Source organism: Mus caroli, unplaced genomic scaffold, assembly GCF_978045245.1.
Source record: "Mus caroli unplaced genomic scaffold, Mus_caroli_1 scaffold_17, whole genome shotgun sequence".
NCBI lineage: Eukaryota > Metazoa > Chordata > Mammalia > Rodentia > Muridae > Mus > Mus caroli.
This window is the reverse complement of record NW_028227272.1, coordinates 13,631,067-13,649,838: the sequence shown is the minus strand read 5'-3', so window position 1 is coordinate 13,649,838 and position 18,772 is coordinate 13,631,067. Positions and strand designations below refer to the sequence as shown.

Genomic DNA, 18,772 nt, shown 5'->3' with positions numbered 1-18,772 from the left:
GCTTATATACACCCCAGCACTGGGGAGAGCTATGTGTCCTCTTGGGATTGGTCAGTCTGCTGGCACTTTGATTTGTATGCACCTGCTCGGGAGGGGTTGGCGCCAGATTCGGGCTAGCACCTGCACAGTGGTGTTGTTTACTGTGACGGTATACCGGAGGCCGGCGCCATATTTTAGGCACCCGGATGTCTACATCTCCCCCTTTTTTGTTTAATAATATGATGCTGGACTAGGTCTGGGCAAGTCTGTCCATCGGCCATGGCTCCTGTCTTAGGTCGATCCTTTCATGTCACAGCCTTACCCGTCCTAGGGTTACCCTATCGCCTCCAGGCCCCATGTCTTAGGTTGGTCTGTGCATAAGGAAAGTTGCCTGTCACTGGATACCATGGATCTGTGTGACTACAACTGCTAGATGACCTAGGGTGAACTCTTAATTTTTTAAAGAGGCCAGCCAAACATTGGGAGATGCGCCATCAATGCTTGGTACACCACTGCCTTATACTGAGCATGCTCTCGTTTGAATATACACAATAGCCAGATACAAAAGACACAACTCAGGAAGACCATTGCCCCCCAGGCCAACATTCCTGCCCATTCCTTAAAAAATGAGAAGGCATTGGTGATCCAGGAGGTGAAGTCCCCCAAGGTGACAGGGTCCAGTCGAGGGCTGTTGAGTTTGGCAATCTGGAGGAGCAGCTTTCTGGACAACTGCTCCACTTTAGCCGACCAATTTCCTACTCAGATAAGAGGCGAATCTGTTCAAGAGACTGAGAGAAATTAGCTTGTACAACTTTATACAAGGGGCACCTAATGGGCATAGGTGGCAAACATTTCAAAATCTACTATAGGCACAAAGGTGGGAAGTTTCACAACCACAGCAGTATACCCTGCTAACATTCTGCTAAAAAACATGTCCTTCCAGAACCATTACAATCTATATCTCTGTCGGGGGGGAGCAATTTTCGCGTCAGCCTCTCTGGTACCCAAATCGGGTGTACTTGACCCTGTGGAAAAACACAAACAGCTCCTCTGGATCTCGAAATAATGGGATCTGGGCCATACCATTTTCCAGTTAGGACATCTTTCCATTTGACATCCTGTTTAAGGATAGGCGAGGTCATGGCATGCCTATCTGCAGCCGAACGACCATGTTCGTCCAGAATTAAAAAATTTAAAGTAAAGAGGGCTAAAGATAATTGCTCTTTGGGTGGCCGGCCATCGGCGATTCCCTCTTTTTGTTTTTGTAAGAGTTCTTTTAAGGTTCGATGTGCTCTTTCCACAATGCCTTGGCCCTGTGGATTGTAGGGAAGGCCAGTAGAATGACTAACCTGCATTATTTTGCAAAAGGTTTGGAATGATTTTGATGTATATGCGGGGCCATTATCAGTTTTTAAACTATCTGGCCTTCCCCAAGCTGCCCAGGCTTCTAGGCAATGGCCAACCATGTTGCGGGATTTCTCACTGGACATGGGGGAGGCAAAAATGACATCTGAACTTTTGTCAATTGAAACATGAACAAAATGCTGAGACATGAGTAACATCCATTTGCCACAGTTTTAAAGGAAGCAATCCACGAGGGTTAATACCAACATGAGGAGGGTGGTGAAACTGTACACACTGTGGGCATTGTAACACCACATCTTGTGCCGAAGCTCAAGAGATAACAAATTTCTGCTGAAGTGTGGCAGCAGGAACATGATACAATCGATGAAAATCTTTTGCAAGCTCCAGTGGGGTGGTGTGAAAAATAAATTCCATGCGAGTGCTAGCGTCCACTAAGGCATTTCTTTCAGCCATAGGGCCTGGCAAGGTAGAGAGAGCTTGAATATGTTGAATAAAGAATTTATGTGTTCTTTCCCAAATCAATTTTTGTAACTCTAATAAGATGGTGCACACAGGACTGGTAGGTCTAATGGGTCCTGCAATTTCTAATGCACGCACTGCATTTACTACATAAGCCGAATCAGAGACTAGATTAAAAGATTCCTTAAAAGCTTTGAATACTTCCAACACAATTTTACATTCAGTAAGTTGTGGGGTGCCAGGATTGTATTGAAAAAGAACGGGTTTTTGAGAATTAACTACATAGTAGGCACCAACACCTGTTTTAGAACCATCTGTATAAATATCCAATGCACCCGATATGGGTTTAGATGCTGTGAATTTGGGGAAAATCACTGGATGTTCACTAAAAAATTGTAGCAAAGGATCTTTGGGATAATGATTATCTAATTCCCCATCAAAACTACAGTGCAATAGGGCCCAATCATCTATCAAAGAACTTAGGATCTGTATTTGATTAGCATTATAAGGTGTAATGATTTTCTGAGGGGGTGCTCCAAAATGTTGAATACACGATTTAATGCCCAAAATCGCTAATTGAGCTACAGCAATGGGATAATATTCAAGGGTTTTATTGGGAGACACATAAGGATAAATCCACAATAGGGGACCTGACTGCCACAACACTCCTGTTGGTTGACGGAATGTCTTCAAAACGCATAGGAGGATGTCCTCTCCTTCTTTCCATCTATACAGCTTGGCCTTTTCTAAACACCTTTCTACCTTTTCTAATGCTACTCGGGCCTCAGGGGTGAGAGCACGAGGTGACTAAAGCTGTGGATCGCCCTTCAATATATCAAAAAGAGGGATTAATTAAAAATTTGATAGCCTCATATATGGACGAATTCAATTTATATCACCTAGCAATTTCTGGAAATCATTTAATGTTTTAAAATGATCTTTACGTAATTCTATCTTTTGAGGTGTAATAAAATGTGGAGTAACTCGAGCACCCAAGAACTCTCCTAAATTTCCCATTTGAACTTTATCAGGAGCTATAAATAATTGTTTCATTTCTAATTCTTTTACTAGCTTAATATAGGCTTCATCTAAACTTTCTTTATTCTTTGAGGCAAGAAGGACATCATCTATATAATATACTATCCTTAATTTTGGGAATGCATCACGGACAGGTTGTAGAGCTTCTCCTACAAAAAGTTGACACATAGTAGGACTGTTTGCCATCCCTTGAGGTAAAACTATCCATTGATACCGTTTATCAGGCTCTTCATTATTTACAGAAGGAAGAGTAAAGGCAAAGCGCTCACTATCACACAATGCAAGGGGAATAGAGAAAAAACAATCCTTAATATCAATGATTATAATAGGCCACTCTTTGGGCAAACTAGAAAGTAGGGGCAGACCCTCGGTATGGGGCCCATAATCTGCATTTGATTATTAATGGCTCGAAGATCATGCAGGAGCCTCCATTTGCCTGATTTTTTTTCTTAATCACAAATATGGGTGTATTCCAAGTTGACTGGGAAGGTTGAATATGTCCTAATTTCAATTGTTCCTCTACTAATTCTCTGGCAGCTACTAATTTTTCAGAGGAAAGAGGCCATTGAGGAACCCATACAGGCTCCTCTGTTTTCCAAGTAATGGGTATACCACCCTTAACGGCCCCTAGGAAAAACCCAATCCCTTTTTATCTTGTTTGAACTTTGCAGGCACTGACCTAGTCATGCCTTGTAATGACTTTCCTAACCCTTTTCCTGGAGTGTAGCCCATAATAGACATAATTTCTCGGGCTTGTGGGGAATACTCGTTAGTCTAAGATCCATTTTGGTTAAGATATCCCTACCCCATAGGGTCACAGGAATATCCACAATATAAGGAAAAAATTTCCCTGACTTACCTTCCTCATTTTTCCAAGTCAATTCCTTAGCACTTACAAGGGGAGCAGTCTCATAACCTAGACCACGGAGGCTTTGAGATGATGTTTTCGAAGGCCATTTTGGTGGCCAATCATGAGTGGAGATAATACTGCGATCTGCACCTGTGTCTAACAACCTCCAAAGTTAACATGGGGCGATCTCCTAATTCCATTGATAAGAAAGTGAACTGAGAACCTGTAGAACCTAGTCCACTCTCTCCTCTTATTTATTATTTGCTGGAAAATATTTATGCAAACTTGGCAACAGTAATAATTGAGCAATTCTATCTCCTGGGGAGATAACTGAAATGCTGCTGGGGGAGGCCACTAAGATTTTCACAACTCCCGTATAATCTGGATCAATCACTCCAGGGGTAATTTGTAATCCTTTTAAAGCAGAAGATGAGTGGCCAAGCAATAGTCCTATAGTATCTTTGGGAAGGGGGCCTTTAAAATCTGTATCTATGGGCCGTACCCCCATCTGTGGGGTTAATACAAGTCTGGTGGTGGAGTGGAGGTCCAATCCTGCGGAGCCAGTAGTGGCTCTCCGTGGTCTCTCGGATGATGGAGAGACTGCCAAGGTTTCGTCTGGTCTTTCTGAAGAGCCCCATATATTTGAGAGCCCTGGGGATATGGGCCCTGTTGTCCGTTTTTTGGCCTAGCGCCACCATATCCTGCTTGTAATGGTCAGCCTTCTATGTCCTTTGTTGATCTGCACTCATTAGCCCAATATTTTCCTTTTCTACATTTATGGCATATTCTTGACTGTCTAGGTTTATCTAATGGAGTCCTTTTCTTATTTTCAGGGCATTGTCTTCTAAAATGTCCTCTCTGGCCACATTTATAACAAGTATCATTATTAGATCTACCTAATTGTACTACAGCTGCCGCCAGGCCTGCATTGGTTAATGGGCCCCCTAGTTCTCTGCAAACCTTCATCCAAACTTCTAAACCTTTATGTTCATAGGGTGTAATAGCTGCTCTACACTCCTTAGTGCATTGCTCATACACTAGCTGTTTTACCAAAGGCATAGCTCTATCAGGGTCTCCAAAAATTCTAGCGGCTGCTTCAACGAGGCATGCTACAAAGTCTGAAAATGGTTCTATGGGACCCTGCAAGATTTTCATAAGATTGCCTGAGACTGTGCCTTTGTTCAGCAATGCCTTCCAGGCTTTGGTAGCTACCTCGTTTATTTGGGCATAGGCTGCTTCAGGATAATTTGTTTGATCTAAAGCGAAACGTCCTAAACCTAGAAGCATGTCTGCATCCCAATGTCTCTGAGGATCTTGTCCTGGGGCTAAATTTGCTGCTGCCTGACTGTTTGCATATTCATAGGACAAGGACTTCCAGTCTAAATACTGTCCGGAAGACAAACAAGCCCGAGTAATATTATTCCAGTCCCCTGGGGTGAGGCAATTTCTAGCAAGCACCTCGACCTGTGCAACTACAAAAGCTGCACTCACCCCGTAGGTATGGACTGACTTAGCCAGTTGCTTAATAGTTTTAAAATCTATTGGCTCATGATACCGTCGTCCCTGGCCATCTAAGAAGACAGGGAAAGTCAGTTCAGCTTCCTTCCAAACCTCTGGGTACAATGAGGTACCTTGTTTACCAGCTTTTGTGGATTCCTTTTTTCCTGTATACTCAGGGTTAAGAGGTGGAGCGGTTGGCACTTTCGATTTTACTCTTTTGCCAGCCGACCCCCCTTTTTTTTAAAGGATTGGTTTTGTATGACCAATCTGGATCATACCTATCCCTCTCATACCGAGCTGCCTCTTCTTCTAGCTTCCTCATCTTTATCAAGCTCTGAGTCACTGGAGTCAGAACTTGCTGAACTTATTGTTAAGTCTTTTAATGAGGGATATCTTTTTGCTATTTCCTTTCCTTTCTCATTATTTCCTTTTCCTTTTGAATTTGCCTTTTCTCCCTTTTCCTTTTCTCTCTCTTTTTCACCCCTTTTCTTTCTTTTACTTATGTGTTTCCTATCTTCCTCTGACATACTTTCTTGTTCCGTGAAAATTTTCTGACCTGCCTTAAATGCTTCTATCATACAAAAGCAGAGGCCAGAAATTACAAAAAACGAAACAAAAACACTAAGAGCTACCCACACTAGGTCTACGGGCGAGAAAAACATATCCCTCCTTTTAACCAGGGATCAATTTGGGAGACTTACTGGTACCACCATTCCTCAGCTGAAGAGTTCTGAATCCACGAGATCCTTGGTTCCCCTTGCCGGCCACTAATTTGTTGCACTCACCTCGTCCAGCAAGAAAAAACGCAACACTGTCGGATTCTTCTCAACAGCCTTTTTTATTTCAGGAACACCTCGATGCTACAGGAACTCCGGAAACCCAGGGAGGACTGCTTATATACACCCCACCACTGGGGAGAGCTATGTGTCCTCTTGGGATTGGTCAGTCTGCCGGCACTTTGATTTGTATGCACCTGCTCGGGAGGGGTTGGCACCAGATTCGGGCTAGCGCCTGCGCAGTGGCGTTGTTTACTGTGACGGTGTACTGGAGGCTGGCACCATCTTTTAGGCGCCCGGCTGCCTACAGAGATCTCTAACAAATGAGATAAAAACAGTAATAAGCCTTCCAGCTATTAACAATAACAGGGCCAGATAGACTTGCAGCAGAAGTCTAACATCTTCATAGGATATCTACATATGGACCTCTTTAAATGATTTTTAAAAAATTGAATTTGAGCACTAACAGATTCCTTCTATGAAGCCAATATCTCTGTAATACCAATACCAAGTAAACACACACACACACACACACATACACACAAACTATAAATTTCCAAGATGGACATATCCTCAAATATGCTAATCAAATACTTGCAAACATAGCAAAGACAACAAAAGATTATTCACAGTGACCAAGGTGAGTTCATCCCTGAGATGCAGAGATGGTTCAGCATATGCAGGTCAATAAATGTAGTAAATTATATGAATTGGCCTAAAGAAAAAAATTACACAGTCATCTCAATAGATGCAAAAAAAAAAGCATTTAACAAAATTCAATATATCTTCATGATAAAAGTCCTATAGAATTTAGGGCTAGAAGGAACAAACTTCAACACAATAAAAACAACAAATGAGAAACCCACAGCCAACATCCTAAACAGGAAAAGGTTGGAGGAATGCTACAGAAGTCAAGAGCAAAACAGGTATGTCCTCTGTCCCTGCTCCTTTAAAATATTGTGCTAGTACTTCCCTAGCTGGAGCAGGAGAGCAATAGAGACAAAGGGGTAGAGATAGAGAATAAGAAGTAAAGCTATCACTCTTTTCAGGTGGCATATTATTCATTAGAGATCCCAAATTCTATCAGAAAAATTCTAGAAGCAATACACAACTTTGGCTGTGCTGGAGGATACAGAATCAACTTGCACAACTAGTTTGTTTTTTAATACTTCAACAACATACATACAAAGGAGGAGACCATGGGCACACTCCTATTTGCAATAGCCTCAAAAATAATCAGTTATCCAGGAATAAACCTAACCAAGGAAGAGAAGGATCTCTACAAAGAAACCTTTCACCTCTGAAGAGACAGAGAAAGATACTAGAATATGGAAAGACATCCCACGTTCACGTAGTTGTAGAATTAATATTGTAAACATGACCATTTTGTTAAAATATATTTACAGATTTAGTACCACCTCAATCAAAATCCTGAAGTCATTCTTCACGGAAATTGAAAAAAAAAACCTATCCTAAAATTCACATGGAACCACAAAAAATCCTGATAGTTAAAACAATCCAGAGCAAAAAGACCAGCGTTGGAGGGATTACCGTTCCCAAACTTAAGGTACCTTACAGACCCATAGTAATAAGAACAGTACTGCCTCAGTACAAAAATAGACATGCAGACTAGTGGAACAAAATTAAAGTCCTGAACAATATTTGAGAAAAATGCTAAAAACTGAAGCTCAGAAAAGAAAGCATCTTCAACAAACTGTGTTGGGAAAGCTGGATGCCTACATGCAGGAGAATGAAGTTAGACCTTTATCTTTCACTTGCACAGAAATCATCTCCAAGTGGATCAAAGAGACGTGAAGCAGGAGAGAAACACTGTGTCTAAGAGAAAATGCACCTGCTCCCTACGTGCTACAGGTGCAGTGAAGGACATCTTCATCTGTCCAAGGATGGACATAAATGAGACCTCATAAAATGAGACCATATAAAATGAGAATGCTTCTGCACAGGTGAACTACAGTCAACCAACAGACGAGGAAGCCCAGAAATGGCAGAGAATCCTTGGCAGGTACATATCTGGCAGAGGCTTAATATCCTGAATATATAAAGAACTCAGAAAACAAAGAATCAAAAAAAGAATGACTCCTTTGAAAAGCGGGCCTGAAACAGGGACAAAGAGTTAGAAGAAGAAGAAGAAGAAGAAGAAGAAGAAGAAGAAGAAGAAGAAGAAGAAGAAGAAGAAGAAGAAGAAGAAGAAGAAGAAGAGGAAGAAGAAGAATGGCTAAGAGAGTGTTCATCAATCCTAGCAACTAGGGAAATGCAAACAATTTTTATAAAAATCATTTTATCCCTAGCAAAATGGCAAAGATAAACAAAAGAAACCTGCACGGGTTTTGGGATTGCACACTGTTGCAGCCACCTTTGTTAATCAGTGTAGAGAATTCTCAAAAATCTAAAAATTTCCCCTATGACTCAGCTATACAACACACAAATGTCCCCAAAACTCGGTATCCTACTCCACAGATACTGGATTGGGTTGTCTGCTTAGAGAGCACTTCTGCAGGTCGGTGTGTGACAGAAATAGAGATGCTCTAGGAGGAAAGCCTGATAGGGAATTCAGTGCTAAAGGTGACCCTGTTCACATCAAGAGGAGGGGTCCCCAGGGAGTTGAGGGTTGGTTGAAAGAGGAGATCCTGCAAGTAGGATGGAGAGGTCTGGAAAGACAAGCAGAAAGGGCCAGGTGAGCTCTGGGTCTGAGCCAAGCCTGCGTTGGGTCTTCAGTGAATGAGTTGAAGTAGGAGGAGGGGTGCCCACAAACATGTTACTGTGCTGAGGGTGAGAATGGAGAACAGGTGTGGTCACTAAGCGCCCCAGGTGGAAGTGTCTCTAGGTATTTGTGGGTTAAAAATGGGGTTCTGCGTCCGCCCAGGGTTCAGGCTGCTGGGCAAGACAGGACATAGGAAGTCTGATTTCACACTCCACACCACCGCCGGGAGGTGGGAAGGTGCAGTCTGGGGTTCCCATGGAACTACTGGAGTTGGCTCAGGGTCCCCAGGCCTGCACCGAGGCCGAGGACAACAGGTTCTAGCTCTTGGACACTGCAGACACTGCTGGATGTCGTGGAAGAGCTGAGAACAGAGTGGGGGCCCATGGGTGGGCTCTGGCCTGGGGCCTAAGGGAAAAGGGCAGGAGGAGAGCACTCCTGTAGGTTCTGGCATGTGGGGAGGAGAGAGTCTCTGGATTGTTTGGTGGACTGCTTTGTATGGCAGAAGCCATGGCTGGAAACACTGAGAGGCCTCCTGTGGGAGGTTAGATGCATGGGAGGTTAGAGGGGACCTGCTCCATTGCTCCAGCACAGCGGATCCAGATGAGAAGAGGCAATCCATGGTTTTAAGGCATTTATGGGGGGGGGAGAGAGAGAGAGAGAGAGAGAGAGAGAGAGAGAGAGAGAGAGAGAGAGAGAGAGAGAGAGAGAGAGAGAGAGAGAGAGGAGAGAGAGAACGGAAGTAGAGGCCGGCCATGGCCACATGGACGGGGGTAGGGGTAGGGAACAGGGGGAGAGGGGGAACAAGGGAGAGAGAGGCAAGAGTAAGAGAGTAAGAGAGGGAGAAGGAGGCAAGCATCTCCTTTTATAGTGGGCTGGCCTACCTGGCTGTTGCCAGGTAACTGTGGGGGTGGAGTCCAGACAAAATAACAGGATCTTGGGGCAAGTTGTTCTATGTGACTGATGGTCACACACCTATCTGCAGTGGGGTGGGGTGGGGGGTGCTGTGGGAGGTTGTAGCTGAGACAGGAACCAGGCGCCCAAGGGGTGTGGCTGAACACCTGCTGTCCCTAGTAGTAAATAAGTCACTCACTGGGTCTCTGGGGTTCAAAGTCTGTGCTTGACCATTAACCAGGCTGACTGTGCACAGCTTATCACCCACAGGTATTAGGGGCTGTCACAAAGGAATAGGCATGGGCTAGAAGAAAGGGCTGCAAGGGTCCACAGGAAGGAGTAAAGCTAGTTCCACACCAAGGTTGGTTTACCCCTCAGAGAATATTATTTTTAAGGCTACTTTGAATGGTCTTGTTTCCTTGTTTCTTTTTCCATCTTAATCTGTTTGGCACTTGTAAATATGAAGGCTGATTTTTGTGCATTAATTTTATTACCTGATACCTTGCTGAATTATTTCTGCATGGGATTTCTGGAGGAGTCTTTAGGGGAGCGACTCATCTTTCCTAAAGCTGCAACCCTTTAATGCAATTCGTCATGATGTGGTTACCCGCAACCATAAAATTATTTTTGTTGCTACTTATAACTGTAATTTTACTACTGTTAGGAATCGTACTGTGGAAATTTTTGGCGATAGAGGTTTGCCAAAGGGATCACAACCTACAGGATGAGAATCACTTTAAGGTCTTTTATAAGATAGAATCATTTATTCAAATAAATATAACTTCTTCCTTGCCTACTTGTATCCCCTTTATGCCCTTCACCTGACTTATCACCGCAGCTATTTTTTCAGATACTGTGTTGAACAGGAGGTGGGAAAGGAATATCATTATCTTGTTCATTTTAGTGGAAAAGTTTAGTTTTTCTCCATTATGGATGATATTGGATGTGAATGTCCTACTATGTTGGGATATATACACTGTATCTCTATTTTCTCCAATACTTTTATCAGGATTTATTTTTAATTTTAAAGGCCTATTTTGCACCTAATGTGATGACCACATGGTTTCTATCCTTTAGTCTATTTAGTTATGTTTATTGATTTTTCATATTTTGAAACATCCTTGTATCACTGGGATGAAGCCAAATTAATCATGATCTATAATCTTTTTGGTGTGATCTTGAATTCATTTTGGAAATATTTATTGAGATTTTTTTGCATTTTTGTTTATACAAAGATATTGATCTATAGTTTTCTTTCTTTTTTTTTTTTGGTTGGGTCTTTGATTTTGGTATAAGAGTAATAGAGACTTTATAAGAGGAATTTGGAAATGTTCTTTCTTTTCTTAATTTGTAGAGTATATTGGTGATAGCTCTTTGAAGGTCTAGAATAATTCTGCACAGAATCTGTCAAGCACCCCTCCCTTTTAAAATTAAAATTAAATTAAAATTCCACCTCAATAAGTGTTAGGGATCTATTTAAGTTATTAATTGCATCTTGATTTGAATTATGTAGATTATATATGTTTAAATATTCATCCACTTTTAGATTTTCCAGTTTGTTGGAATATAGATTTTTAAAGTCTGTCATTACGATTTTCTGAATTTGTTTATTATCTGTTGATATATATATATATATATATATATATATATATATATATGATTCTATTAATTTTGATCCCCTCTTTTCTTTGATTAATTTGCCTAAAGTTTTGTCAGTCTTGTTAATCTTTAATCATTTCTTTTTTTTTCTTTTTTGTTTGTTTTTTCGAGGCAGGGTTTCTCTGTATAGCCCTGGCTGTCCTGGAACTCACTTTGTAGACCAGGCTGGCCTTGAACTCAGAAATCCCCCTGCCTCTGCCTCCCGAGTGCTGGGATTAAAGGCGTGTGCTACCACGCCCAGCTCTTGTTAATTTTTTCAAAGCATTAACTACTTGTGTCATTGATTCTTTGTATTTTTTCATTTCTATTTCAATAATTTCAACTCTGATTTTGATTATCTTTTTTCATCTGCTTTTTTACAGTGTTGATTGTTCTTATTTATCTAAGGCCTTCAGGTATATTATTGTTATTAATTTGAGGCTTTTATTTAGTCACTCAGTATTGAATATTTTTTCTGAAGACTGGTTTGAGTCCCACAGATTTTGGTGTGTTATATTTTTATTTTGATTTAATTCTATGAATTAAAATTTTTTCCTTTTGCTTTCTTTCTTGACCCAGTTTTCATTCAGTAGTATGTCATTAACTTTCTGTTATTTCTATTGTTGTTGACACTAAGCTTTAATCCATGGATGATATTTCAATTTTTCTATATTTGTTGAGACTTTCTTTTTCTCCTAGTATGTAGTCTATTTTGAATAAAGTTCTATTGGCTGCTGAGAAGACCATGCATTCTTTAACATTTGGTTTCTGTAGATGCCAGTTGGTTCTATTAGATTTATGATGTCATTTAACTCCAAAGTTACTTTAGTTTTTTTTTCCCCCAAATGACCTATGTATTGTTGATAGCAGGGTATTTGAATCACTGTGTTAGGGTTGATCTGTGGTTTTAAAACTAATAGTGTTTCCTTAGAATTGAAGACCCAGAAATGAACCCACACATCTATGGTCACTTGATCTTTGTCAAGGGAGCAAAAACCATCTAGTGGAAAAAAGACAGCATTTTCAACAAATGGTGCTGGCACAACTGGAGGTTATCATGTAGAAGAATGCAAATTGATCCATTCTTATCTCCTTGTACTAAGGTCAAGTCTAGGTGGATTAAAGAACTCCACATAAAACCAGAGACACTGAGACTTATAGAGGAGAAAGTGGGGAAAAGCCTCAAAGATATGGGTACAGGGGAAAAATTCCTGAATAGAACAGCAATGGCTTGTTCTGTAAGATCGAGAATCAACAAATGGGACCTCATAAAATTGCAGAGCTTCTGTAAGGCAAAAGACACCGTCAATAAGACAAAAAGGCCACCAACAGATTGGAAAAGGATCTTTACCAATCCTAAATCAGATAGGGGACTAATATCCAATATTGTAAAGAACTCAAGAAGGTGGACTCCAGAAAATCAATAACCCCATTAAAAAATGGGGCTCAGAGCTAAACAAAGAATTCTCACCTGAGGAATACCAAATGGCTGAGAAGCACCTGAAAAAATGTTCAACATCCTTAATCATCAGGGAAATGCAAATCAAAACAACCCTGAGATTCCACCTCACACCAGTCAGAATGGCTAAGATCAAAAATTCAGGTGACAGCAGATGCTGGCGAGGATGTGGAGAAAGAGCAACACTCCTTCATTGTTGGTGGGATTGCAAGCTTGTACAACCACTCTGGAAATCAGTCTGGTGGTTCCTCAGAAAATTGGACATAGTACTACCAGAGGATCCCACAAAACCTCTCCTGGGCATATATCCAGAAGATGTTCCAACTGGTAATAAGGACACATGCTCCATTATGTTCATAGCAGCCTTATATATAATAGCCAGAAGCTGGAAAGAACCCAGATGTCCCTCAACAGAGGAATGGATACAGAAAATGTGGTACATTTACACAATGGAGTACTACTCAGCTATTAAAAAGAATGAATTTATGAAATTCCTGGCAAACGGATGGATCTGGAGGGCATCATCCTGAGTGAGGTAACCCAATCACAAAAGAACTCACATGATATGTACTCACTGTCACCAAAGTGTGGCAAAGGGGCAAAGTGCCACCAAAGTGTGGACACTTTGCCCCTTCTTAGAATTGGGAACAAAACACCCATGGAAGGAGTTACAGAGACAAAGTTTGGAACTGAGATTAAAGGATGGACCATCTAGAGACTGCCACACCCGGGGATCCATCCCATAATCAGCCTCCAAACGTAGACACCATTGCATCGCCAGCAAGATATTGCTGAAAGGACCCAGATATAGCTATTTCTTGTGAGGCTATGCTGGTACCTGGCAAACACAGAAGTGGATGCTCACAGTCAGCCATTGGATGGAACACAGGGCCCCCAATGGAGGAGCTAGAGAAAGTACTGAAGGAGCTAAAGGGGTCTGCAATCCTATAGGTGGAACAACAATATGAACTAACCAGTACCCCCAGAGCTCTTGTCTCTAGCTTCATATGTAGCAGAAGATGGCCTAGTTGGCCATCATTGGGAAGAGAGGCCCCTTGGTCTTGCAAATTTTATATGCCCCAGTACAGGGGAACACCAGGTCCAAGAAGTGGGGGTGGGTGGGGGAGATCCAGGGGGGGACTTTCAGGATAGCATTTGAAATGTAAATGAAGAAAATACCTAATAAAAAAATAGGAAAAAAAACTAATAGTGTTTTCTTTATGAAATTGGGTGCTCCTGTGTTTGGTGCATAGGTAGTAGGTTTTTCTTTTAATGAGTGTAAAGTGTCCTTCCTTATATCTTTTGATTTGTTTGCATTTGAAGATTATTTTATTAGATATTAGAATATCTATGCTTTCTTGTTTCCTAGTTTCATTTTCTTGGACTTTTTCCATCTTTTGCCCTAAGGGTCATATCTAACATTGATTATGAAGTGTGTTTCTTGGATGCAGAAAAAAGATAGGTTCTGTTTTCAGATCCAATCTGTTTGTCTCTGTCTCTTCTTTGGAGTATTGAGACCATGAATATTAAAAATTATTATTGAATAATGTGTATTAATTTCTGTACTTTTGTTTTTGGGGTATTTTATTATGCTTTTTTTTTTATTCAGTGCTCTTTGTACCTTCTTCGGTGTGTTTAATTTCATCTTTAAACCCAAGTATTTCTTTTAGTATCCTCTGAAAAATTAGCTTAGTGGGTATAAATTCCTTAAGTCTGTTTTTATCATGGAAAAATTTTATTTCCCATCAGTTATGACTAATGGTTTTGCTTGGTATAGTACTCTAGCCTGGCATCTTTGCTCTTTTATAACATTTATAACACTGATCCAGTCTCTTCTGGCTTTCATTGTAATCTCTGTTGAAAAATTGGCTTTTTATTCTGATAAGCCTACCTTTATATATGACTTGATCTTTCTCTCTGGCAGCCTTCAATATCCTTTCTTTGTTCTGTGAATTTATTATTTTGACTACTATATGATGTTGGATATTTCTTCTTTGGTCCCATCTCTTTGGTGTTTTTTATGTCTCTTGGACATCTCTTAGATTAGGAAAGTTTTCTTTTATGATTTTGTTGAAAATATTTTCTGTGCTTTGACTTGGACCTCCTCTTCTTGTTTGTAGATTTGGTCTTTTGCAGTGTCCCAAATTTCCTGCATGTTCTGTTCTTGGTTCTTTTTTGATTTAACATTTTCATTGACTGAGTGATCCAATTCTTCTTCCTTATCATCAATCCCTGATATTCTTTCTTGCACTTGATCCAATCTATTGGTGATACTTTCCTCTGAATTTTTTAAATTTGACTTTATGAATTTTTAACTTCACATTTTATTTTATTTGGATTTTTCTTAAGATTCTCTTAATTTAATTCTATTTTTAATTTTGAGTTGGTTTAGTTATACATTCAACTGTTTGTGTTTTTTTTTTTTTTTTTTTGTCTGTTAGTTTGTTTTAAGACAGTTTCTCTAGGTAGCCCTGGCTTGTTACTCTGCAGACAGGATGGCCTCAAACTCAGATATTCCTGTTTCTGCCTCCAGAATGCTTGGATTAAAGATATGCATCACTACCACCCTATGTTCTTTATTGCATCACTTATTCATATATTTTTCAAGTTCCTTCATCATGTTTATCACTGCTATTTTGAATTTGTTGTCTTGTACATCATCCAAGTCATCTTTCTTGAGGACTTTACTATGGGAGTTCTAATTTTTTTTGTTGAGACTTATTGTTTTGGTTATTCATATTTGTGTATTTTTATGGGACCTAGGCATTTGGAGTTAGGTCATTGGTAGTATTTATTGGCATGGAAATCTTGCCTCTGCTTTATTGAGAAGGTGTTTCAGTTTCCAACTTTTAAGGTAGTTGACCAACTGAATGGGGCTTAGGACTTAGTGTTTCAGCAATTCCGTGTTGAATGCTTGAATGGGTAACTTAAAGTATTCTCTGCTATCTTGAGACAAGTAAGGTTTCTAAGCTCAGGAGCATCCCTTCTGTAAAGTAAGATGATTTTCACAGCTAGTCTTATGGAATCTGAAGAGAGGTGATCAGGACAGCTGTTGCTTGTGGAATTGGTAATGTGAGCCTAGGTTTCTATCAGAAGAGGAGAGATGTAGGAGAGAACTATCAGGCAGACGGGGGACAGTGGTCCCCAGTCAGGTTGTAGAGATAGGGAAATGGTTGGGGTTACCATTGTGGGTCTAGTGACCCTTCCTGAAGAGGGGTGGTCCTCAGCAAATCATCAACTCTGAATTGCCAAAAGACCCAATCCTAAACCTTATACAGTTGGTCAGCCACCTTGAAAGTTGGAAACAGAGTATGAAACACCTGCTCAACAAAGCAGAGGTAAGATTTGTGTACCTGTAAGCAGTACCAATGACCTAATTTCAAATGCCTAAGTCCCATAACAAATATACAAATATGGTATTGGAGGGATTGGTGGTGGGAGTCTAGGTTCTCTGCCTACAGATGAAAGGATACTGGTGCTCAGCTGGAATGGATAGATTTCACAATGTGATTCTGGTGGTCCTTCTTTAAGCAGGGCTTTGGAAGGGGTACAGGAAGTCAGGTATGGGAGGCATGGTTCTCAGGCAGGGGTGGGGTTGTTGGAGTATCTTGTGTTGGTTTTGTGCCCCTTGCTGTAGAGGAGTAGTCTTTGAGTAAATAGAATGGGTGAAGTTTGTAAAGCAAGCCTACTGCTTCTGTGTGGAGGAGGAGCAGAGTTTACAAAGCAGGGATGAATGTAGTTGGAAGGAGTGGGTAGAGTTGGTGGTGGGAGCCTAGGCTTCCTGTTTATTGATATGGGAAGGGGGAAGGTATCTTGGTAGAAATAGATAGGGTTAGCATGAAGCTGGAGGGTCTATTTGTAGAGGAATTCTGGAAGGAATGAAGGAAGGCAAGTGGCAGACATTCAGTTATGATGGTTGTATCAAATGTTGTGTTAAATACCATAAGACAACTTACAGGATGAAGAGATGTTTTTGGGTTGTGGTTCCAGGAGTCTGTTATGGTGAGCAGTAGGACAGCAAGCAGCCAGCATGATGACTGTTTGTAACTGGAGCTCACATCTTGATCTACAACCAAGAAGCAAAGAGAAAGAACTGGAAGAGGTGGAGGTTTTTTTTTTTGGTTTTGTTTTGTTTTTTTCCCCTCTCCTCTTTAAACCTACTCTAGTGATATACTTCCTTAAATAAGGCCAAACCTCCTAAACCACTCCAAACAGTGCCATCAACTGGGAACTAAGTGCTCAAGTACATGAGCCTTTGGGGATGTTCCCATGCAAACCACCACTGTGGCACATGCTAGCAGGAAATGCTGATGATGTGGCAGCAGGAGGGTCATGAGTTCATTAATATATTTTAAAGAGTTTCAGGATTTTGTTTCTTGCCCAATTTGATACCAGTTACATATCTCTATATTCAGCAGGGTCTCCTTTTGCAACCCAGGCTAACTTTGACCTTGTGATTGATTACTCCCCTTTAGCATCCCAAACACTGAGATTACAGGTTTACACTGTAGTGTCTGGCTTTCAGTTGTTTGTTTTTGCTGATTTTTTTTTTTTACTCTTATTTCTTGTGTGTATGTGCTGAAAGACTCTAAGACTCCCAAAAGGGAGACACTCCCTCAAGCCTCGGGACAGCCGCGCACCCAAGAAGACACTGAGACCGAACTTAAGATGTAGAGAGTAAGATTTAATACAGCAACGACAAGAAAGCACATAAAAAGCACATAAACCAGAGGCTCTGGGGTCAAAACTCATACACCCAGCATGGTGCAGAGGAGAATCGACAACCGGCCCAAATTTTTCACAGGCTTTTATAGGAGAAGGGCAAGGGGGGAGCAGGGCAGGGAAAGTACAAATTTACGTCACTAAAGGGGTTCTGCCAAGGGTTATTCCAAGGGACTTTACGTAACCAAAGGGGTCGTGTCCTATATCTTGGCAATGTACTTGATCTATTGGAATATTCTGGGGTAGTACCAGGAGGCCCCTATCTCAAAAATGTTCTTGGAACAGTCCTCAGTTAGGAGGGGTAGGACTAGGTTTGTTCCAGGAGACCCTTATCTAAAAAATGTTCCTGGAACAGTTTTCATTTGGGAGGGGTCGGACTCTGGGGTAAAAAGTTCAGGAGTGCTCCGGGAACAGTCTCTGGATGGGAGGGGTAAGAGAGTTCAGGAAAAGTTCAGTTTTTCCTCTTTCAGTGCTAAATCACATGTTTTAAAAATACCCTTTATTTTATGTATATAAATGTTTTGTTTGTATGTATGTATGTATGTATGTATGTATGTATGTATGTATGTATGTATCATGTCTATGCCTGGCTTTTGAGGCAGCCAGAAGAGGGTGTCAGATCCCCTGGAACTGAAGTCACAGACAGTTGTAAGCTGCCATGTGGTTGTTGGCAACTCAATGCAGGTCCCCTACAGGAGCAGCAAGTGCTCTAACCACTGAGCAATCTCTCTAGCTTCCATTTTCTGTTTCCTAATAAGAATTTTGCTGATTTCTGTTTTTTCATAACTCAGGTGTAATGTCTTTGCTAAGGCCGCTTCTTCTGGATGTGGTCCCAACAATTCAACAGACTGCAGCTTTGGCTCTGGGGAGACTGGCCAATTACAATGATGACTTAGCAGAAGCAGTCGTGAAAGGTGACATTCTTCCACAGCTTGTTTATTCATTGGCAGAACAAAATGTAAGAATTTTTAAAAAATAATTTACATTTTTGGTTTTAGATTAAAATATGATAACTGTGGCATAGTTATGGGTTTGAAGGCCTTGGAATGATTAGATTAATTTGGTTTAGACTTGGTTTGAACTTGATAGCGGCATCTCTCTGTCACTGTTAACACATGGGGATGATGTAAAAGAACTTTTGTGACTCATGCATAACAGTGTGTATGTCCATGGGAGCTTTGAGTAGAGCTACAGGCTCTGCTGAAGAGAAGAATGTAAAGATCCTAGTAAAAGAAACACATTCTTTCTGCAATTTTTATATGAAGGTGACTAGTGGAAGGAATAATTTCTGGAGTGCCTTTAATGAAAAGTTTAATAAGTCATTTTTTTTTTTACTAAATAGACAAACATTCCAAAGTTTTCTACCCCATGTG

General features: G+C 40.8%; 1 protein-coding gene across 2 annotated transcripts in view; it reads left to right on the top strand.

Annotated features, from left to right (window-relative positions):
* Positions 1-18,772, top strand: part of LOC110311725 (sperm-associated antigen 6) — a 110,227-nt gene that overhangs the window by 21,140 nt on the left and 70,315 nt on the right. For both annotated transcript variants that reach the window (XM_085832149.1, XM_021185223.3), the window contains exon 3: positions 18,191-18,357. In XM_085832149.1, coding sequence (XP_085688275.1) covers positions 18,191-18,357 — 167 coding nt within the window. The remainder of the gene's footprint in view (positions 1-18,190; positions 18,358-18,772) is intronic.